The sequence below is a fragment of the Sorex araneus genome, chromosome 3, assembly GCF_027595985.1.
Source record: "Sorex araneus isolate mSorAra2 chromosome 3, mSorAra2.pri, whole genome shotgun sequence".
In the NCBI taxonomy this organism is placed as follows: domain Eukaryota; kingdom Metazoa; phylum Chordata; class Mammalia; order Eulipotyphla; family Soricidae; genus Sorex; species Sorex araneus.
In genome coordinates, this window is record NC_073304.1 from 73,102,231 (window position 1) to 73,123,849 (window position 21,619).

A 21,619-nucleotide genomic window follows, 5' to 3' on the forward strand; every position below is an offset into this window, starting at 1 on the left:
CAGGTCAGCGGTGTGCAAGGCAAGAGTCTTAGCCTCACAGGGTCTTTCCAGCTCCCCCTAGGTCTGTTTCTAATGCCTCTCCCAAAACTTAACGGCACAGTGATGGGGAAGATGCCTCTCAATCTTTGAGCGGGACCCCCAGAAGGGTGCTCCTGTACGCCCCCCCCCCGCCACAATCCCACATAACACACGCCTGGCTCTCAGAGTCGCCCCGATTTCAGACTTGGTTTTAATAGAGCTGCGCGCCCAGCCGGGCCCTGGCTCCGCCACGCCCCTCCCTCTCCTCGCGCCCCGTTCCACCCTCCCCGCGCCATCCTGGTCCTCTCCTGGGCCACAGAAGCGGGTCAGGACCCCCGCAAGGGCACCCCGCACCCCCAGCCGATGCGTCCTCCATCCTTCCGCCACAGCCCCGGATCCTGGCTCTGCGCGCTTCACTCCGGAGGGTCGTCGCGGGACACCGTGAGGCTGTTGGTGGGACCCGGCTCGGCCGGGACAGGGGCGCCCCGCACGGTCTGGCCGCCCAGGGTGCCAAGGCGGCGGGTGCTGGACATCTCAGAGCCGGTGCCCTCCAGCAGTTTGGCCACGAAGCCCACGCCGGCCGAGCGCAGCAGGCCGCCGCCCGCGCACGCGTAGAGCACCGGGTTGACGCTGCTGCTCAGGAAGGCCAGCGCGATGAGCACGTTGCGGGCCAGGCTCAGGCGCTTGCCCGCGGGGTCCGAGGCCATCAGGGGCGCTCCGGCCAGCGCGCGGCTCGCCTCGGCCAAGTTCACCACGTGATAGGGCAGCCAGAAGGCGGCGAAGGCCAGGATGATGAGCACCACCAGGCGGCCGGTGCGGCGGCTGCGGCGGAAGCGGCGCGCCTGCAGGCGCCTCCCGATGTCCGAGTAGCTGGCCACGATGGCCGCGAAGGGCAGCAGGAAGCCGGTGATGGCCTCGAAGAGCAGGTGAAAAGCCTTGTCGTTGTTCGTGGGGTACTTCGAGAAGCACATTGTCCGGTTGTTTGGCGTCAGACCCACCTTGCGGTAGGCGATGACCGGCGTGGCCAGGAGCACCGACACCACCCAGATGCCCACCAGCACCCGCCAGGCCACCGCCTTGGTGCGCAGCTTCTGGGAGAGGAAGGGCCGGGCCACAGCCAGCGAGCGGTCCAGACTCATGGTGGTGATAAGTAGGACGCTGCCATACATGCTGACGCCGCAGACGTAGTGGCACAGGCGGCAGCCAAAGAGGCCGAAAATCCAGGTGCCGCGGGCCAGAGAGTGCAGGAAGAACGGGGCGGTGAGCAGCACGGCCAGGTCGGCCACTGCCAGGTTCAGCACCAGCAGGGCTGTGACCGAGCGCTTGCGCATCTTTGCCAGGATGCTCCACACCACAAAAAGGTTGCCAGGAAGCCCCAGGGCCAGCGCCACAGACAGGAGGCAGCTGGCCAGCGACGGGATGAAGGAGGCCCTTGCTCCGGAGGGCGCGGCGGGGCCCGTAGTGTTGGCAGCCATTGGAAGCACCTGGAGGGTGAGGCCCGACAACGCCCATGAGGTGGAGGGGTGGGGTGTGGGGGGGGCTTCCTGAGGCTCCAGACTCTCTGGTCCTGAGGCCTCTCAGGTCGAAAGTTCTGGTGTCCTCCCCTGCTCTGCCCCCTCCAGACCCCCCCACTGTACACTGCCAGCGGATCTGACTTCAGGGTATCTGGCTGAGCACAAAGACTCATTTCCTAACTGGGCCATCAGGCCCCTTCCTGCCCACAGACCCAATTGCAAAATAATGAGCAACAGCACTCAAGGTTCCCGGCCCTTCAGCCCTTTTCCCCTTAAGAGACCCTGAAACTCAGAGCCAGCCTGGGGGGGGCGCGGCTGGGGATGGACTTTTTCCACCAATGCTACACCCCTTAAAAGCTAGTCACTCTACCCCATGCCGGGCTGTTTGGTCCCTCTGTCATTCTGACTGCCTCCAGTCACCTCCCCCCTCTCCCCAGCAATGCCCAGGGTGCATTAGACACCTCAGGGATGGGAGGACCCCCAGGAAGGCAGCAAGGACAAGTTCTCCAGACTCACTTATCTAACCATCAGGCTCTCTCTCCTCCCCCCCACCGCCCATCATGCTCTCTAAAATCTCGCTGCACCTTTTTCTTGAGCTGCCCCCTACCTCCACCCTCACACCCAGGATTCTTACTTACAGGTTTTCCCGGTACTGTCGGAAGCTGGTGCCAATCCTGGGGCTTAGGGCAACGTGGTGCAGCTGACACGCACTCTGTCCAGTGCCAGGGGCGCCTGGCCCCAGGTCTGAGTGCCGTCTGCTAAACCAGCCCAAGAGGAAGTCCCTCGGGGGGCAGGGGAGGGGGGAAGGCAAATGTTCCTAAGGGTGGAGCTGAAGCGCCTCCCCTCTCCCTCCACCGTGGGGGGACAGGCTCTGTTCCAAGGGAACCCCCACCTTCCCCTAAGGGGTGGGGCCAGAGCAGAAGTGTCCAGGAAGGGGCAGTGAGAGAGGAAAGAGGGGTGAGAAGAGTGAATACCAAGGGTGTGGTCTCCACTGCAGGTCCAGACCGGAGAACTGAATCGAGTCCTGAGTTACATCATGGGAGAGACCAAAGGATGGAAGCCAGAGAGGGCAACGGGCTCAGACTGTGAGCCCAGGATGTTGAGTATCTTGGTATTTGGGGTGAACAATGTAGATTTCAAGATTATCGAGAAGTATCGACTACAGCTGTGGCCAGGTCTGGAGCACAGTTAGGTCACCAGATGGGTGAGAGGGCCACACCTGGTCTTTGGCTTGGGTACATGTCATCATGCCATGAGTGGAGTTGGGAGGGGGGCACCCTGCAGTACCCCACCCTCCACTCCTTCTCCATTGGTTCTGTTCTCACTCTACCAGTCCTCCCTTTTCTCTGGTAGAAGCCAAAGTCCAGCTGGTCCCCCAAGCGCCCGTTTCCTCCCTTTTTCCTTATGCCCTGCTTCTGCCTGCCTGTGGGTTTCTCATGTGCTTGCCCACTAGGCTGCCCTGCCACCTGAGCCTGCATCAGCCCTGGGCACCAGGCAAGGAGCCCAGCACTGCCTCTACCCCACCTTGCCCAGCTTCACCTTAGAAACAGAGAAAGTTACATAAGGACAACCATGAAGGAGCTCAGGCAGCTGATGGCCAGGGGGGCAGTGCGGAGCGGGAGGGGACCAGGAAAGCGGCCAGAGCAGCAGTCCCCAGGCCACTCTGTCTACCCCTCGGTGATAAGAAGCCAGGAGAGGAAAAAAAAAAAAGAAGAAGCCAGGAGGCTGTCTGCTTCCTCCACCTCTGATGCAGCGCTCAGCATGGCAAAGTCTTCACTGCAAGCAGGACCTGAGCCCACCTGCTTCCCTTCCCCTGCCACTTCTCAGAAAGGTGCTGTGTGGCTCTTGGGCACAGTGGCGTCAGCACGGTCCTTTCGCCCTCCTGGTGCCCTCGGTCCCTCTGCTAAGAAAAGCCATAGCGGAGCAGTCCCGGGAACTGTGGGGCAGAGGATGTGATGAAACCCAGAGCATGAAACCGCAAGAAGTGCATGCAGTACTGAGGAAGAGCTTCGACCGCACAGGGGTGTGAGTCGTGGGGATGTGGCAGAGCAAGCCGGGAGCCTCTGCCCCAGCGAGGGCTGGCAGGAAAAGCCCTTTTGGGCTGTTTGGAGATGGAAGTTTCTGACTCAGCAGCCTCGCCAGCTCCATCTCTCTTACAGATCATTCTTTTCTTTTTGGTTTTGGGGGCCACACCTAGTGGTGCTCAGGGCTCACTCCTAGCTCTGTGCTCACCCTGGTGTTTGGGGGGACCATATGCAGTGCCAGCAATGGAACCAGTGTGATGCAAGGCACACGCCTTAACCCTGTACTATCTATCTCTCCGGGATGGAGGAATCAGCACAGCAGGTAGGATGTTTGCCTTGCACACAGCCGACCTGGGTTCAATTCCTCCGCCCCTCTCAGAAAGCCCAGCAAGCTACCAAGAGTATCTCGCCCACACGGCAGAGCCTGGCAAGCTACCCGTGGCATATTCAATATGCCAAAAACAGTAACAACAAGTCTCACAATGGAGATGTTATTGGTGCCCACTCGAGCAAATCAATGAACAACGGGATGACCGTGCTACAGGGATATATCTCTCTAGCCCCTCGATGCCCTTCCTTCCTCCACTCAAGATAGACATTCTAAGCACTACCACTGTCACTCAAGTGCCAAGCTATGCCCCTGGCATAACATGGAGGACTGGATCTCCTTTGTTCCCATTTGCCCTCTGCCTGGGTGGTGCAAAAGTCACTAAAGCAGAGACTGGGTGACCCCTCAGGTCACCAGGCAGACAGTGGGACTGGGACAAAAGAGTTTTAGTGCTGAAACAGGGAAAATCCTGAGCACATTATTATGAGTTCACTAGTCTACAGAATCCTAAAGAATCCTATCCTATACCCCACACTCAAAAGTATCAGAATCCGGGGCCGGAGCGATAGCACAGCGGGTAGGGCGTTTGCCTTGCATGCGGCCGACCCGGGTTCGATCCCCGGCATTCCATATGGTCCCCCAAGCACCGCCAGGAGTAATTCCTGAGTGCAAAGCCAGGAGTAACCCCTGAGCATCGCTGGGTGTGACCCAAAAAGCAAAAAAAAAAAAGTATCAGAATCCAGGGCTGGAGAGATAGCACGGTGGGTAGGGAGCTTGCCTTGTACACAGCTAGCCCAGGTTTGATCCCTGGCACTCCACATGGTACCACAGGCACTCTTATGGACCCCCAGCTCTCCTGAACTCTAAGCACCGCCAGGTGTGGTCCAAAAATGACAACTACAAAGTGTCAGAATCCAGAGAAGCATTTAGCTCTAAAGAGAGTCCCAAAGCAAGTGGTGAGAAGTACTGGGTGTGGCAGTGGAGGTCAAGAATAGCTGAGCTGGGGGCTGGAGCGATAGCACAGCAGGTAGGGAGTTTGCCTTGCAGGCAGCGACCCGGGTTCGACTCCCAGCATCCATATGGTCCCCTGAGCACTGCCAGGGGTAATTCCTGAGTGCAGAGCCAGGAGTGACCCCTGTGCATCGCCGGGTGTGTGTGACCCAAAAAGAAAAAAAAAGTGAATAGCTGAGCTATCTTAGGAGGAGATAGACTTGGCAAAGCCAGGAACGCAGGTCAGTGGTACAGCATATGCCCTGTATGTGGAAGGCCTGGGTTCCATCCATGAAGCACGCACGCGAGCGCGCGCGCACACACACACACACACACACACACACACACACACACACACTATCTTATCTGGCTGAAGAGACAGCTCAGTAAGCTGAGCCCTGGGGCAGGAGAGAAAGTGCAGTAGGTAGGGCACTTGCCTTGCTTGAGGCCCACCTGGGTTCCATTCTATACGGTCCCCTGAGCACCACCAGGAGGAGGAATCCCTGAGCTCAGAGCCAGGATTAACCGCTCCCTGAGCATCATCAGGTGTGGTTCCCCCCTCAAAAAAAATTAAAACAAGTAATAGTAATAATTAGCTGAACCCACATTTTGCATGGAGGAGGCCCAGGTTTAAAATCCTTAGCACTCCACCTCCAAGAGTGAGCCTAGAGCACCAAATCAGGAGCAGTCCCTGAACACCAACCCCCAGCCCCCAAATAAAAGAGCAGAGAAGGCAGAAGAGAGAGGCAGGAGACAATGCACTGAAAACTTCCTGTCCTCAGTACCCTCACTGCTCCCCCCTACCCTCAGTAGCCTGCCCAGGGTGAGTAGCACCTGCTTGGGGCCTCCCTGACAGGCCAGTGGCCTCTGTGTGGAGAGTGGACCCCAAAGAGGAAGGTTAAGTCTGAAATTCTAAGGCTCCCAGGGCCGGTTCATCACCCATCAACTCTGGAAAGAAGGACTCCAGACAGATGGAACAGGAAACCCTCCTCTCAAACCCCACACTCAGCGCCCTGCCCACCCCCGCCCCCAACCACTTGGCTCTGACACACCGCAGAGAATGGAGCCCATGTCCTCCCCTCCCCCAAACCCCGCGTGTTTCCTTCCCATAGCGCTTGCTTGGTTTCCAGAGCGGGTGGGTCTGGGCGCCCCTGCTGGACCACAGGCGCCTTCAGAATGGCTTGTGCACGACGGCCACCAGAGGGGCACACACAGACACCGGGGTCGGGCAAGGGCCCCTTGCTTCACGGTGGTTGGGGGGGTGCATGCCCACATGCCCCCCTGCAAGCCCAGAACCTTCATTCACTTCACCATCACCACTGCTTGAAGTTCCTTGGTGTGGGGGTACCTGGACCTGCCCCAGGTATACAATGACTCTGCCCAGCCAGCCCCTCGCTGATGCGCAGAGAGGGATTCCCAGGCTCTGCAGAGCGCTTCCTCGAGTTCGGAGGGTTGGGCCGGAAAGGGGTCGGCAGGGGGCAGGCCCGGCCAGGGGTTGGGCTATCAGGGTCCCCATCCCCGAAGGTCCTTCTCCGCCCCGCCCCCGGGGTCTCCATTGCCCTGGCCCTGGCCCACCACTTTCAGCTTGGGCGTGGCTCGGAGCTCCATGGTGCCCTCCCTAGAGCGGCCGCCCCCTCGGGCCTCCCCGGACCCCTCAAAGATTCTGGTGAGGAAGCGGGGGCCGGCCCGGGGCAGCAGGTCCCCCGCCGAGAAGACGTAGAGCACTGGGTTGACGCTGGAGCTGAAGAAGGCCAAGGCCGTGGTTCCCGCGCGAGCCGCCTGGCCCGCCCCGCCCAGCCGCGCCAAGGCCCCTTCCTGGGGCGCCAGAGCGGCGATGGCCTGCACGACGTTGACAGCGTGGTAGGGGCACCAGAGCAGGCCGAAGGCCAGCACGATGGCGCTCACCAGGCGGCCCACCCGCGTGCCCTGGCGCCCGGCCGCCCAGCGCGCGCCCCGCAGCCGCGCCAGCGTCACGCCGTAGCAGCCGAGCACCAGGCTGAAGGGCAGCACGAAGGCCGTGAGGGTCTCGAGGCTCAGGTGCACGGCCGCGTGCACCGCCGACGGGTGGCACAGCTGGCACACGCCGTCGCCCGACACGTGGCGGTAGACGGCGGCGGGCGCGGCGAGCAGCAGCGCGGCCAGCCAGACGGCCAGCAGCAGTCCGCGCGCCACGGCCGGGCTGCGCTGCCGCGACGCCAGGAAGGGCCGGGTGACGGCCAGGCAGCGCTGCAGGCTCAGCAGGCTGGTGAGCAGCACGCTGGCGTACATGCTGAGCGCGCACACGTAGTACACCGCCTTGCAGCCCGCCAAGCCCAGCGGCCACGCCTGCCGCAGCAGGAAGGCCACGAAGAGCGGCGTGAGCAGCAGCACCGCGCCGTCGGCCAGCGCCAGGTGCAGCACGAGCGTGGCCGCCAGAGGCCTTCCGCGCGCCGGCCGCCAGCCCGCCAGGCTCCACACCACGAAGCCGTTGCCCGGCAGCCCCAGCAGCGCGGCCAGCAGCAGGAAGGCTGTGCCCGTGGCCCGCGAGGCTGTCCAGCTCAGCAGCGTCTCGTTCCCTGGGGGGCGGTAGCAGACCGACATCCTTCTGCACCTCTGGGGGACCTGAAAGGGGCCAGATCCGGCATTCAGGGTGGGGCGTTGCCTGTGCTGCCTGGGGGTGAGGGGAGAGAGAAGGGGCTGACTCCCTGCCACTCCCCTGCAGCCTGCCCCAACTGGAACCCCAAGTATCTCTGTTTGGGCCCTAAGCCGCCTGCGCTGTCAGCCACATCGCAGTCACAACCTTCTCAGCCCCAAAATCTGCCTGGGACTCAGCAGAGTTCCTGGGACACGCTGTGTACGTGCACCATCTCCCCATCTCCACCCCAGAATCACCCCCACCCCCACCACCACCACCACCACCACCACACACACACTGTTTCTCTCCGCAGATTGGGAGTGATGAGAGTGAGTGGCCAGGCCCAGGCACGTAGGCAGTTTCGCTTACCCAGCCAGGACCAGGGTCTGGGGGAGCTGCAAGGCCAGACCGCCGTGGCCCAGGAGTCGGCTCCTGCTCCTGCTGTGCCTGTCAGGCTTCCAGAGGGTGAGGCGAGAGTGGGGAGGGAGAGGTGTGAGTCCTCCAGCCCTTCCCTAGGCCCCTCCCTGCAGCCCTGCGCTCCTTCCCATGGTGAACTTGTCCAGGCCTGCGAGAGCTTCCTCTCCGAGATACCAGATAAGCTGCATAGATGCAGATCAGGCTCCCAGCAGCGAGGTGAGCAGAGAGTCCCCTGCATGCTGCCCCTGGGTCCAGCTTCTCCCCCCCTCCATGGCCAGCTCTGACCCCAGTACTCTCCTCCACTAGCCCTCACGGTTTCCGGCCTTCCGTGGCCTGCGCCCCACAGAGGTCACCCAGCCCTTTCCCTCTCAGTGCTCAATCGTTGCCTAGGTCCAGGCTCCATATGGCGCTGAACCTGCCTTCTTCAGTTTCCCACCTACTCCTCTCACTTCCTGTCTCAAGCCCTGCCCCAGGAACGGCATGAAGTTCTGGGGGGCTGAAGGGGACATCACACAGAGGGGTCAGGGACTTATAACTGGTTTCAGCATCATCCCCCGTAACCAACCATGAAGAACCACATTACCACCTACAACAGTGCCAAGAAGAAATGAAGGGCGCGGCCGACAGGAGCTTCTGGGTGGAGGCCAGGCAGCGCTCGGAAAATAAAATATCGGAGGTCAGTGGGCTGGAGTAATAGTACAGCGGGTTGGGTGTTTGCCTTGCATGCAGCTGACTGGGGTTTAATCTCCTCCGGCATCCCATAGGGTCCCCCAAGCACCACCAGGAGTGATTCCTGAGTGCAGAGCCAGGAGGAACCTCTGAGCATCGCCGGGTGTGACTCAAAAAGCCAACATATATGTATGAGACCCGATGGGTTTGAAGGAGCTGGGAGAAGGCCCAGTCAACAGCCAGTGCTGGGGGCCCCTTGGGAGCCCGGACATCAGGATGGCTGCAGTTTGTGTGCCTCCAGAGCAGAGGCTGATTCAGGGGAAGGCTAGTCCTGTATCTGGCAGGGCAGCTCAGGAAGCAGGAGTGTGGGCATAGGGCAAGGGGAGCAAGAGAAACACCACAGAGCGTGTGATCCTGAGGTCCCCACTAAACACAGGAACCTTCCAGAAGGCCAGGCTGTGCATACCCGGGTGCACTCCCCAGCAGCCCAATGCCGTGCTCACTTGCAGCCTGTCCTTAGGGGGGCTGAGTGAGCTACCGTAGCTTCAGACAAGGCTCCTCCCGGAAACAGAGAGACTTGAGCTCCCAGTCCCGGTGTCCCAGCTTCTGAGAAAGGGTCTGGATCACCTGCAGCTGAAAGCAGAGATGGGATGTGGTTTGCCGAAAGCCCAAGTCCTGATGCCATCGGAGGACGTGTCCCCCACCCCTTTTCATGTCACCTCATGCCCATGCAGTGGCCAAAGGAGAAAGGTGAGGATGTGACTGATCCAGGTGACTGTCCCACAGCTCTGGAAATGGAGCCTAGAGAAATATGGAGCCAGTCCCAGACCCAAACCCAGGAGGAACAGGAAAGCAGGAAGGCAGGGAGCCTGGACCCACAACCTTTGGGCATTCTCTCTCCCCTCCCCTCCTCCTCCCTCCACCCCCATGACCCCCACCCTCACCCACTCCCCAGCCGCCCTAAAGCTGCAGTTCCTGGCTTTCTCAGCAGGTGGCAGCACGCACCTCAGATCACATAGCGCCGCTTCTCACAGGCTGGGAGCCTGAAAACTGTCCCTAGAAAACCTCTATAGAAAAAAAAAAAAAAGACACCCATAGGTTCCAACCTCTTTTTAGGATTCCTGATTGCCCTCACAGCACGCAGTGTCCCACGACATCTGCTGGGCAAGTCTGGGCCTCGAGCCTTCCCTGAGACCCCATCAGATTCCTCCCTCTCTCCCTCCCCTTGGACTTTGTCCTTCTTCCTGGCCAGGCACAGGGACCAGAGTCCGACTTGACTCAGCCCCACCTGACAGGGCCTGAGAGCCCGGCTCTGTAGTAGAAAACAGCACCCGTACAGCGGAGAAACACCCAGCCCACCAGGACAGGCAGCCCCCTCACAGCCACCATGGAGCTCCTGTCTTCCCTGAACCCCAGCAGCCTGCTCAGGTGAGCGCGACTCTCCCCTCCTCCCAACTCTGGAGTGGGCCTTCCCCACCTCTCTTCCTGCTGGGGTCTGTCCTGACCCTCCTCCCCCCACTTGCACCCCAGGTCTCGATCCCTCTCCCTCTGCGAACCTAGACCTCACCGTTCCCCCCCACCTAACCCAGAAACCCTCCCCCCCGCCCCTTTCTCCCCAATCACCAGGTCCGTCTCAAACGTCAGCTCTGAGGTTGGCCGAAGGGTCTGGACCCCTGCACCCCCACCCCCGCGACCTTTTCGTGTCTGTGATCACAAGCGGACCATCAGGAAAGGGTTAACCGCAGCCACATACCAGGAACTGCTGGAGAAGGTGGGTGGTCCCTGTGCTCCAACTCAGGGTCAGCCAAGGGACAGAAGAGTGGGTACCTGGGCTGACCAGCAGAAAGGGCTGAGGTTCCATGGCCATCCAGCCCTCTGAGGGCTAGGGCAGGGTACGGAGCCTCACCAGAGAGCAGGGGAATAGACAGAACGGGCAGAGGAATGGAACCCAGATGTTAGCATGGACTTATACGACCATGTATGGCCATGTACGGCTCTCAAATCCTATTCGACCACTTGCTGGTCAAAAAACAAAACCAAACCCTGGGAATTTACCAAAGCTACGTCTTCTTCATCAATCAAGTGGGAATAATACCTCCTAGGCATGCAGGAAGAAGTGGGAGAGGATGATGAGTGTGAAATGCTCACTGGATACCTGGTGCTAGGTACATTACTTAAAGATGGGAAAAGTTCTGGAGGCCCCAGAGGTGAGCTGAGACTCAGCTGAGGCTGAGGGGAGGGTGAGTCTGGGTAACTCCAATTCCGAGCCCGCAGCGGCTTGGAGGGACTGGGGAAAGACACATTGGGGTTGGAGCAAAGCAGTAGGGGAAAAGGTTCAGCCCCTCGACAACAGCCCCTAGGCAGAGCCCTGAGGGGCCGGCAAAGCACTGGGCTTGCCAACCGTCCTGGTATGCAGCCACGCCCAGGTGTCAGCTGCCAAGAGGGCACGGTCTGGCCCTGGGCCTCCTCTGCCCGCCTGCTTCCTGCCACCTGCAGGCCCTGGAGACCCTCACGCTGCGCGGGGAGCCCACCCTGGTGCTGGAGGAGGACGGGACCACCGTGGAGAGTGAGGACTTCTTCCAGATGCTGGAGGACGACACGTGCCTGATGGTGCTGGAGCCCGGGCAGAGGTGGAGCCCTCTCAGGGTGAGGCCACACCCGCTGTCTCTCTCCCAGGCTTATCCTGCTCTCGGAAGGGGGGGGGGAGTGGGTGGCGCACCCTGGGAAAGCTGGCACAGGCACTTTCCTGGGGATGGCGGGAGTGGGTGCTGAGGCTCAGGCTGAGGGGATGTGGCACGGATGGAGGTGCTGTCAGGTGAGAGGACGTGGCACTGACAAGGGTGCTGTGTCAGGCTGAGGGGATGCGGCATGGATGGGGGCTCTGAGTAGGCTGAGGGGACGCGGCACTGATGGGGGTGCCCTACAGAGTGGGGTGCTGTCATATGGCCTAGGCCGGGAGAAGCCCAAGCACAGCAAGGACATCGCCAGCATCACATTTGACGTGTACAAGCAAAACCCTCGAGACCTCTTCGGCAGCCTGAATGTCAAAGCCACGTTCTACGGGCTCTACTCCATGAGCTGTGACTTCCAGGGACTCGGCCCCAAGAAAGTCCTCAGGTCCTCATCCCCCCACCCTCACCCCCTCCACACCGCATTCTTCCCTCCCTACCCCTGCCCCCACCCGCCGGCACCCGCCTCTGGGACCCTCTCAGCCCGGCTGACGCTGTCCTGTTGCCCACAGGGAGCTGCTGCGCTGGCTGTCCACTCTGCTGCAGGGCATGGGCAGCGTGCTGCTGGGCGTCTCCTCCACCCTGCGCCACGTGGTGGAGGGGGTGGAGCAGCTGCAGCGGCAGAACCAGAACCGGCTCTACCACCACTGAGAAGTGCCTCAGGCATCAGCCCCGGGCGCACACCCGGGCACACTCTGGAATGGGAGCATGTCTGGGCCAGGGACCCTCGGACATGGGAGACAAGGGGGTCAAGGCCCCCACGGACCTCGGACCCCATAAGCAAGGGCTTCACCCTCATCTTGCCCGGGTTGAAGAACGGAGTCCAGCTTCCCACTTACCCTGAGAGGCCACAGTGCTTCACACCCTCCCCCCACCCCCCCCCCCACTCCCCCAGAACACAGCAAGAAAACATTTCCAATAAAAATATAAAAACATTTACTAAGAAGACTCGACTGCAGTCCCAGCTCGGGAAAGTCCGGGGCCCCTCGGTCAGGCTTTAGTCTCCAAGGATGGACTCCAGAGCCCGCCTGCGCTTGGCCACGGCCCCCTGCTGCTGTTCCCAGGCCCCTCGTCGCTTCAGGAAGGTCGTCAGGGCCACGTTGCGAGCCACATGGTGGCCAAAAGGGTCTCTGAGCAGCTCCTGGTTCCGCTCCCCTGGAAAGGGAACCGTTCGAGCTCAGTGTCCCCATCAAGTCACCCGCAAAATGCTCGTAGCAGCTCTACTTGGAGGGAAGGTCCACTTTGAAACTGTTTGGGTTTTGGGGGGAAGGAGGACTCCTGATAGTGCTCAGAGGTTGCTCCTGGCTTTGTGCTCATAGGTCACTCCAGGTAGTGCTTGAGGGACCCTATGTAGTGCTGGGGGCTGAAGACAGTCAGCTACATGCAAGTCAAACACCTTCCCTGCCCAGGTCCATTGGAAAAAAAAAAAAAAAACTATTGTAGTTTAGGACATAGTTACAACTTTCAAGGTATGGGTGCTCAGTTACTGTACCACGAAGGTCCATTTTTCCTAGACCTGAGCCTGGCTTGGGGTGGGAGAAAGGTGAGAGCAAAGGATTGCACAAGCAGCAGAGGGGAGAGGCGAGCAGGCTGAGAGTCCACAGCCAGAGTCAGCCTCCGAATTGAGACAAGTCCACTCACTGGCACGAGCGTGCAGACACGAGCACTTTGGCGGGGGGGGGGGGGGAGGGACACACACATCAGGGGACGTCGGGGAGGGTCCAGGGGAGAGCAGGCACTCACCGAGCTCCTCAGCGATCTCTGTCCGGGCCCCCAAGGCAGCTCCACTCCAGATGGCGTCCAGCACGCGGCTGCCGTGGCGGCTGCAGGCCAGAGCCACATACTGTCCCTGCACGGAGACAAGCGAGAAGGCAAAGCAGGTCCCCCCCAGGGCCGACCACAAGAGCCCGTGCTGGGGCCGCGGTGCGAGGGGGCGGCCTGAAGGGTGAGTCTCTGGGACTTGAAGGCCATGTGCCCAGGGGTCCAGGAGCCGCACAGCCACCCCCCTCCCTCCTGAGCCCAGGCCTGGGGGAGCGGTGCCCGACATAGATGGGGGTGGGCACAGAACTGACCTTCAGGGTCTTCAGCACGCGGCGGCGTTGCTTGCGTGTCACCGAGGGGCTGGTCAGGACGGCGTCCAGCACGTGGGAGCCTGCAGGGCTCTGGGCCAGCGCCAGAAGCTGGGGTCCTGTCAGGGCGCCCAGACTGCGCAGCACGAGCCCCGGCGTGGAGAAGTGCAGCAGATGCTGGAGCAGCAGGGACCCCGGGACCGTCACGTCCCCCAGGGCCCGGTCTGCGGCCATTTCCGCCTGGGAAGACAGAGACGGGGCTTGGAGGAGGCAGCCGCTGAACTGTCCACTCCATCGGGATGAGCCTCAGACTCGCCACCCTCACGTGTGTGTTGGGGGGAGGGAAAGGGGAGGCCAGGGCCCACCCACCTGGCTGCTTCCCGGACTCACCTGGTGCTCCGAGGGCTCCGTGCCCTCCTCCTCCGTCAGGCCATAATACACTTCATATGCCAGCAGGGTGGCAAAGAGGGGCGCGCAGGCCACCTGGCGGGACGTGGGCTCTGCACAGTGGAATGCCTGCAGGGGAGGGCAGAGGAGCTGGACCCTTGTTCTAGAGCCTCCACGGGGCGCCTATTCACCTGCCTTGAGAGAATACAGGTTCCATGCGGGCAGCTCAGCCAGCCTGCCCCACCTCCTCCACCCCCCTGAACACAAAAGATGCCAAATAGATATCTACTCCTGAAATTCACTTTCTGGTGACAGTCCCGGAGGAGAGAGTTCTCAATTCAGGACTCTCAGGAGTCCCTGGGCCTCCCTCATGTTCTCCCCCTGGCACCTGAGAACTCCCCGGGCGCTGGACCCTTCACGATCACAAATGCACACAGTCAGCATGAGAGAGAATCTTGAGTACTTGAGCCAAAGGTATCAAGAACCCGCAAGGTGAGAAGCAGAACTGAAGGCAGGAACGTCTGAATGACGCCCACTCACCTCCAGCAACAGCTGCAGCACCTGGGCTTGGTGGGCACCGACTCTGCGACAGGCGCCCACGAGGGCCACGACCACGCCCGGATGACCCTGTGCCAGCACAGCTTCCAGGGCAGGGCTCAGCTCCTCAAAGACGGGGGCCAGCTGAGGAGAGACACGGAGGAAGGACTTTTGGTACTTGGGTAACTGTGGGTTAGTCTCTAAGAGAAATCACACTGCTAAAGGCAGCTGATAACCCGTGGCTTAAAATAAATCACCAGCTGCAGTGACAGTACAAGTGGGTAGGGCATTTCTTTGCCTTGCACTCCGCCGGCCCGGGTTCAATCCCTGGCATCCTATATGGTCCCCCAAGCATCTCCAGGAGTAATTCCTGGGTGCAGTCAGGAGTGAAACCTGAGCATTGCTGGGTATGATGCCCCCCCCCACACACCCAAATAAATAAATCACTGAGGGGGCAGGGAATGGGCCAAAGAGCTGGAGCATGTACTTTGCCCACTGGAGGCCTGGATCTGATCTCGGCACTGCACATTTTGTTTTTCTGTCCTCGGGTCACAATTGGTGGTGTCGGGATCAATCCAGGCGTCCTGCATGCAGAGTGTGTGCTCAGCCCATCCAGCTGTCTCTCTGGCCCCTGACAACATATCACTCCCCAGGTACCCCCAGGAGCAGCCCCTAGACAGTGGCAGGTGTGGCTCAAATACCAAAGGGACAAAGCAGAAAGGGGCTGAAGAGCTAGTACAATGGGTAGGGCCCTTGTCTTGCATGCAGCCAACCCAGGTTCAATCCCTCACATCACGTTTCCCCGAGCCCTGCCAGGAACAGTCCCTGAGCACAGAGCTAGGAGTAAGCCCTGAGCACCACCAAGGATGCCCCCAATTATAAAAAAAAAAAGAAAGAAAGAAAAGAAAAAAAGCACTGAGACACTGACTCAAGTCTAGGACAGTCTTCAGGGGAGCTGAGAGGGGTTGTGTCACATGGGGAGGAGCTCTCGTGGTCACACTGCCAGGAGGGCCAAATTCTAGAGTTAGAATTCCAGAATTCTTCCTCCCCAGCTCCCAGCCTGTGAGATGCAAAGAAATGACGGCTTGGGGCCGAGCGGCCAAGGGAAACAGAGGCCTGGCAGCAGCTCTGGTTCTCCTGTAAATCTGCAGGTAGGTGTCTGAGTGGACCATGGAATCTCAAGCTGTCAACTCCATGTATGTCAGACTTCCGGCTCCCGAGAGAACCCAGGACACAGCTTTTCTGGGAAGATGCCACTTTCTACTAGGCCCTGGGAAAGCCCCAGGAATACATTTTCAAAGACAGTGGCTGGAAGGAACACTGACCAAGACACAAACACGAAAAACTAAAAGTGCCGGGAACAAACCTCCAACGGGTTTGGGTACAGAACAGACCTGAGCAGCTCGACTCACCAATGCCGGGCTCGTGATCGCATCTAACAAGCGCTGCAGAGGGAAGTTGGCGATAGGATGCGCAGCCAGGCTCTGCAGCTGCCCCCGCAGGTGATCCTCAAAGAGGCTCTGCAGCCTTGGGGGCTCCAGCACAAGCAGCAACTGCTCCAGGAGCCTGGAACTCGTCTGATCCCGCAGGAAGAGCAGCAGGGGGCTAGGGACACAGAGTTCCTCAGGCCCAATTCACGCCCCCCTCCGCCCACCTCCCGTCCCTCGCCCTCTTCGCTCCACCTGGCACCATCAGCCTGGTAGGTGCCCAGGTCCTGACCTTACCTGCCATCGGCTGCGGACTGGCGGCTGCTGAGGTAGCTGATCACGGCGCTGCAGAGGTGGGCACAGTCCTGGGGCAGTTTGCGGTGTAGGACTTGCAAGGCCACTTGAAGGCAGAAGCTGGAGATCTTGTCAGTGACAAATACTGTGGGGACAGGGCCAACATAATAAAAGCAGCGCTCCACAAAGCCGTGTGATCTGATGTACAAACCGCAATCCGGTCCAGAAGGACTGGACAGGTCTAGACAGTGTCTTTGCAACGTGAGACCAGATGGGAAGGGGCAGGAAACGGGCCGGCTGGTGTGATGGAAGTAGATTCTGGGTCCTCCTCCCTCCCATCCTTACCAGCAAGGTCTTTGAGAAAGCAGGAGCACACATCCTGAAGGCGGCTCAGGAAGGCTGCAGGGACTTCGAAGTCAGTGGGCTTACACTCCCGCGCGGGGGCCCTCTGTGCTTCTGAAGGGAGATGCAGAACACGGCAGGGGTGAGGGCACCGTCCAGACCCTGCCGTGGATGCCGAGTGCAGACGCACACCAGGCACAACTCACGTCTCTGCTCACGTGCACAAATGACCTGTGTTGTTTCTATTGTCAGATTTCTAAGAAACGACAGCCGCTTCCCTAGAGCCCACAGGGTACAGTCATCTTTCAAGCCAGGAAATCAAGCGGTTCCAGGAACTATGAAGCCTCATCCTGACTCTCCAACCCTTACCTGCCCAGAGTTGAGGCCATACTTGGTGGTGCCGAGGGATCACTCCTGGTGCTCATGATATGGGATGCCAGGGATCAATCTCGGTTGGCCATGTGAGGCAAGTGCCTTGTCCACTGTTACTACCTCGCCAGCCCCTCAACCAGTATTTTTTTTTTTTGCTTTTTGGGTCACACCCGGCGATGCAAAGGGGTTACTCCTGGCTCTGCACTCAGGAATCACTCCTGGTGGTGCTCAGGGGACCATATGGGATGCTGGGAATCAAACCCGGGTCGGCCGCGTGCAAGGCAAACGCCCTACCCACTGTGCTATTGCTCCAGCCCCTCAACCAGTATATTTTAAATGGAACAGAGTGAGGGCAGAAGAGATGGATCAAAGGGCTGGAGTGCAGGCTTTGCAGGCGGGAACCCTTAGTTCGGTCACCAGTAGTGCAGGCTCTCATAAGTTCTGCCCACAGTGACTGGTCAAGCAATGGGCTTGGAGCCACGGGTGAGTGAAAGAGTGAGAAAGAAACAGACAGAATAACAATGCAGAGATGGCTCGGTGGCTACAGGTACCTTCCTAGCAAACAGAAGTCCGTGAGTTCCACCCCTGTGCCACTCACATGCAGAGTTTGGACTCAGCATTACAGTGTGGGGCTTCACGTGCCACGGGAGTGTGTATGCCCACCCTGCAGAGTCCTGCAGCCCTTCCCAGCAATCACATGCATGAACACCAATGCCACTCCCCCTCCAATCATACCTCCCAATGCTCCCCTCCGAACCCCAGTGAAATGAACACAACTGCTGAGATCCCCTGTGGGGTCACACATTAGTGTGACCCTGGCCACCAAGGCAGCAACAAAGGGAAGGGAAGGGACGGCAACTTTAAAGAGGAAAGAATGTTAAGTGATCTGCACATAGTTAAGAGTAGTCTCCTGGGTGGCTGGAGCGATAGCACAGCCGGTATGGCGTTTGCCTTGCACACGGCTGACCTGGGTTCGATTCCCAGCATCCCATATGGTCCCCCAGCACCTCCAGGAGTTAATGCATAAGCCAAGAGTAACCCCTGAGCATCTTGGAGTGTGACCCAAAAAGGAAAAAAGAAAAAAAAAAAAAAACAGTAGTCTCCTGAACTCTTTTCTTGAATTGGAGCCTGAGTTAAGTTTCTTTTCTTTTCTTTTCTTTGTTGTTTCGGGGTCACACCTGATGGTGCTGAGGTTGGTCCCCACCCCACCCTTTATTTAAACACCATAGTTTACAAAGGTTTTCATGATGCATTCATTATAGGCATTCAGTATTCCAACACCAATCCCATCATCAGTGTGACCTTCCCTCCACCATTGTCCCATTTTCACAACCACTTATTTTCACAACCTGCTTACCCCCTTAGCAGGCACAAAATATTTTATATTGTTTATTACAACCAAATGGCTAATGCAATTATCAAATACTTCAATGAAAGAAAATTTGTGAAAATTGTTGTATCTCACTAAAGGCACATTAAGTTCTTGTCTGAGGGTTTATTTACTAAGCTGTTGTTGTTAATGGAGTCTTTTGGTTGGTGGTTTTGTTTAAGCTTAGTTGGCAGCTATGTTACTTTTCCATCTAATTTGGTGTGCTCCTACTGGGATGTCAGTATTATAGAGTTCAGAGTTGTTGGTACTTGCAGCCATGCACTCCAGAAACTCCAGAATGTTTAACTGGGCATAAGTTTACATGGTAAGTGAGTTCACATGTGGGTGTGGCTGCCGGGGACTCCAGAAGTATAGGGGGCTGGAGAGAGACTGTCTGCCCCCACTCTGGAGTCAGTCTTTTTTTTTTTTCTTTTTGATTCACATCCTGCGATGCACAGGGGTTATTCCTGGCTCGGCACTCAGGAATTACCCCTGGCGGTGCTCAGGGGACTATATGGGATGCTGACGAACCCGGTCAGCCATGTGCAAGGCAAACGCCCTACCCACTGTGCTATCGCTCCAGCCCCTGGAGTCAGTCTTGATACTAGTTCGGGAAGAATGTGGTATCAGGTATCAAACTCAGGGCTCTAGCATACAAAGCATGCACTTCCTCTGATCAACTGGTGGTGTGGGAGGGGGGAGGGAGGATGGAGAAATAAGACACAACAACTTAAGAAGCTTGTCTTGCATGTGACAAGCTTCAATTCTCAATTCAATTCTCAGCACCCCATATTGTCCCCTGAGCACCACGAGGAGTGACCCCATACAGAGAGCCAGGAGTAAGCCCTGAGCACTGCCAGATGTGGCCCCAAACCAATAACTAAACAATTGGGGTTGGGCCACACCAGGCAGTGCTCTGGGGCCACTCCAGGCTGTGCTCTGGAGTGCTCCTCATGGAGACGTGTTAGTGGGGCCGACAGGCGGTGCTGAGGATCACACCCGGCCTGCTCAACCCACTGAGATATATTGCCAGCCCTATAACTTTTTTCTTACTGTGGGTTATGGTTTAAATTTGAACAACGAACCTCCCTGCCCCACTCCCTACTCAACTGAATCACCTCTCCCCTCTGCCCTACTCTTACAGCTGTCCCCTAAACAATTCTCTGTAGACTCACCTTTTGGCCTCTGTACCCACTAGTCGTCAGCCTGCTGAATTATCCTAATTATTTTTCTTTGTTTATTTTGGTGTTGGGCCCACAACACCAAATGAGCCCACAGTAAGTGCTTAGAGCTTATTCCCGACTCTGTGCTCAGGAATCATTCCTGGCAATGCTTGGGGGACCATATGGGATGCCAGGGATTGCACAGGAAGTGACTGCATGCAAAGCAAGCACCTTAACCCCTGTGCTATCCCTCCAGTCTAATTTCTTTAAAAACATGAAGAGTACACTCTTCTCAGCCCACTCACTGCTAAATGCCCTACACCCTCCCTTCCGCAAGCTCCCCACTAGGCTGGTGGGTCATACTTACCGGGTGCCTGGGAGCTCCGGGGCCTCGCTCGCTCCGACTCCAGAACAGTCCCGCCTAACACCTGCAGCAGAGTTCTGACCACGAAGCTGCCGTGTGTGTCTCCACAGTAGGAGAGAAAGTCCGCACACACCTCAGAGGCGAGACCCAGGACCAGCTCTTCCAGGGTCTCCAAGGGTCCGTCCTTTCCCTCCTCCTCGTCCTCCCCCTCCTCCTCGTCCTCTTCCTCCTCCGGCACATCCTTCGCCGGGCTCCCCAGCAGTCGAGGCAGCTGCAGCAGAGCACTTTGCAACACATGCACGCCACATCGGTGACACGCCACCAAGCGTAAGTTGGAGCGCAGGGCGGCCCACACTCGGCACAGCGGTTTCTGGGGGCTCAACTCCAAGAGTTCCTGCAACATCTCACTGCCGGTCCGGTTCAGGGCCAAAGCGAGGGCCTGCTCCTCCACTTCCTTCAACACATTGCGCACCATCAGCTCTGAGGACACCAGGAAAAGAAGTGAGTTAGAGGCGCAGAGGAGCATAAATTACGCTCCATCCCGGGGCGTGCAGAGTGAGAGGACGAGGAGAGGTGAGAGGAAACCAAGTCCCCTGGCCACGGGAATGCAAGAAAATGCCCTTGCCCATCCCCTGGGTGTTCTTGCTTACTCTTGGCTCCAGTCCAGTCTGGAGCGATAGCACAGCAGGTAGGGCATTTGCCTTGCACGCGGCTTACCTGGGTTCGATTCCTCCGTCCCTCTCAGAGAGCCCGGCAAGCTACCAAGAGTATCCCACCCGAACAGCAGAGCCTGGCAAGCTACCCATGGCGTATTTGTATGACAGTGTTACAGTGTTACTCCTGGCTCTGCACTCAGGGGAATCACTCCTGAGGCTCAGGGGACCATGTGGGGTGCCAAGAGATGGCGTGCAAGGCAAGCATCTTACCCGGACCTCGAATATTATCTCTCGGGACTTAGGCCCTGGCTTTTATAAGCCCAGAAGCTCCTCTCTTGGTCCCATCTCCAACCTACCTCTTTCTTCTGATGGGGGCGCTGGGGTTTGCTGTAGGGAGGTGTAGGGATTCAGCAGTGAGTGGGCTGAGAAGAGTATACTCTTCATGTTTTTAAAGAAATTAGGCTGGAAGGATAGCACAGGGGTTAGGTGCTTGCTTTGCATGCAGTCAATCCCTGTGCAATCCCTGGCATCCCATATGGTCCCCCAAGCATCACCAGGAATGATCTCTGACCACAGAGCTGGGAATAAGCCCTAAGCACTGCAGGTTGTGGGCCCGACACCAAAATGAATAAGGAAAAATAATTAGAATAATTCAGCAGGCTGACGATTAGTGGGCACAGAGGCCAAGAGGTGAGTATGCAGAGAACTGTTTAGGAGACAGCTATAAGAGTAGGGGCAGAGGGACTGGAGCGATAGCACAGTGGGTAGGGCGTTTGCCTTGCACGTGCCCAACCCGGGTTTGAATCCCAGCATCCCATATGGTCCCCTGAGCACCGCCAGGGGTAATTCCTGAGTGCAGAGCCAGGAATAAGCCCTGTGCATCGCCGGATGTGACCCCCCCCCAAAAAAAAAGTAGGGGCTGAGGGGAGAGGAGATTCAGTTGAGCAAGGGATGGGGGGAGGGTCGTTGTTCAAATTTAAATTTCCCTACCTCTTTCTTCTCCGCTCGTGGGAGCCTCTTTCAGAGCCGACAGCGCTCGGCGAAAATATCCCAGGGCTTCGGGGCTCAGGTGAGGGGGCGCCTCCGGAGCCGACTCCGAGCGCCCTTCGCGCGGCGGGCCGGGTGGCCGCTGGCGCCCCGCTGGGGGCCGCCTCGACCCTTTCGCCCCGCGCCCTCGGGTGCCGCCAGCTTGGAACCGGCGCCCCGCTTTGTGGGGGGAGCGCGGAGCCAGCCCCATGGGTGCAGCGGGGGTTGTCAGCGGGCGAGAGCTCACCCGGCTCCCGCAGGGCTCAGACACGCCGGCGAACTGGGGACGCGCGTGAAACGTCATAGCCCC

General features: G+C 58.7%; 4 protein-coding genes across 4 annotated transcripts; 1 reads left to right on the forward strand and 3 right to left on the reverse strand.

Annotated features, from left to right (window-relative positions):
- Nucleotides 1-431: 431 nt before the first annotated feature.
- Nucleotides 432-1,517, reverse strand: LTB4R (leukotriene B4 receptor). Its single transcript, XM_004609667.3, has one exon. The coding sequence runs from the start codon at nt 1,491-1,493 to the stop codon at nt 432-434; it is 1,062 nt and encodes a 353-aa protein (XP_004609724.2). The 5' UTR covers nt 1,494-1,517.
- Nucleotides 1,518-6,377: 4,860 nt separating this feature from the next.
- On the reverse strand, nt 6,378-7,454 carry LTB4R2 (leukotriene B4 receptor 2). The gene has a single exon (XM_004609437.2). It carries the CDS (start codon nt 7,452-7,454, stop codon nt 6,378-6,380), a length of 1,077 nt encoding a protein of 358 aa, XP_004609494.1.
- A 2,416-nt stretch (nt 7,455-9,870) lies between these two features.
- On the forward strand, nt 9,871-12,143 carry CIDEB (cell death inducing DFFA like effector b). Its single transcript, XM_004609668.2, has 5 exons — nt 9,871-10,002; nt 10,201-10,345; nt 11,071-11,220; nt 11,501-11,691; nt 11,816-12,143. Exons 1-5 carry the CDS (start codon nt 9,962-9,964, stop codon nt 11,952-11,954), a joined length of 666 nt encoding a protein of 221 aa, XP_004609725.2. The 5' UTR covers nt 9,871-9,961; the 3' UTR covers nt 11,955-12,143.
- A 72-nt stretch (nt 12,144-12,215) lies between these two features.
- Nucleotides 12,216-21,580, reverse strand: NOP9 (NOP9 nucleolar protein). Its single transcript, XM_004609669.2, has 10 exons — nt 21,274-21,580; nt 19,631-20,107; nt 16,363-16,473; nt 16,021-16,162; nt 15,709-15,901; nt 14,300-14,440; nt 13,763-13,888; nt 13,376-13,612; nt 13,047-13,152; nt 12,216-12,458 (listed from the first exon to the last, which is right to left on the reverse strand). The coding sequence occupies exons 1-10, from the start codon at nt 21,518-21,520 to the stop codon at nt 12,301-12,303; spliced, it is 1,938 nt and encodes a 645-aa protein (XP_004609726.2). The 5' UTR covers nt 21,521-21,580; the 3' UTR covers nt 12,216-12,300.
- Nucleotides 21,581-21,619: the final 39 nt, after the last annotated feature.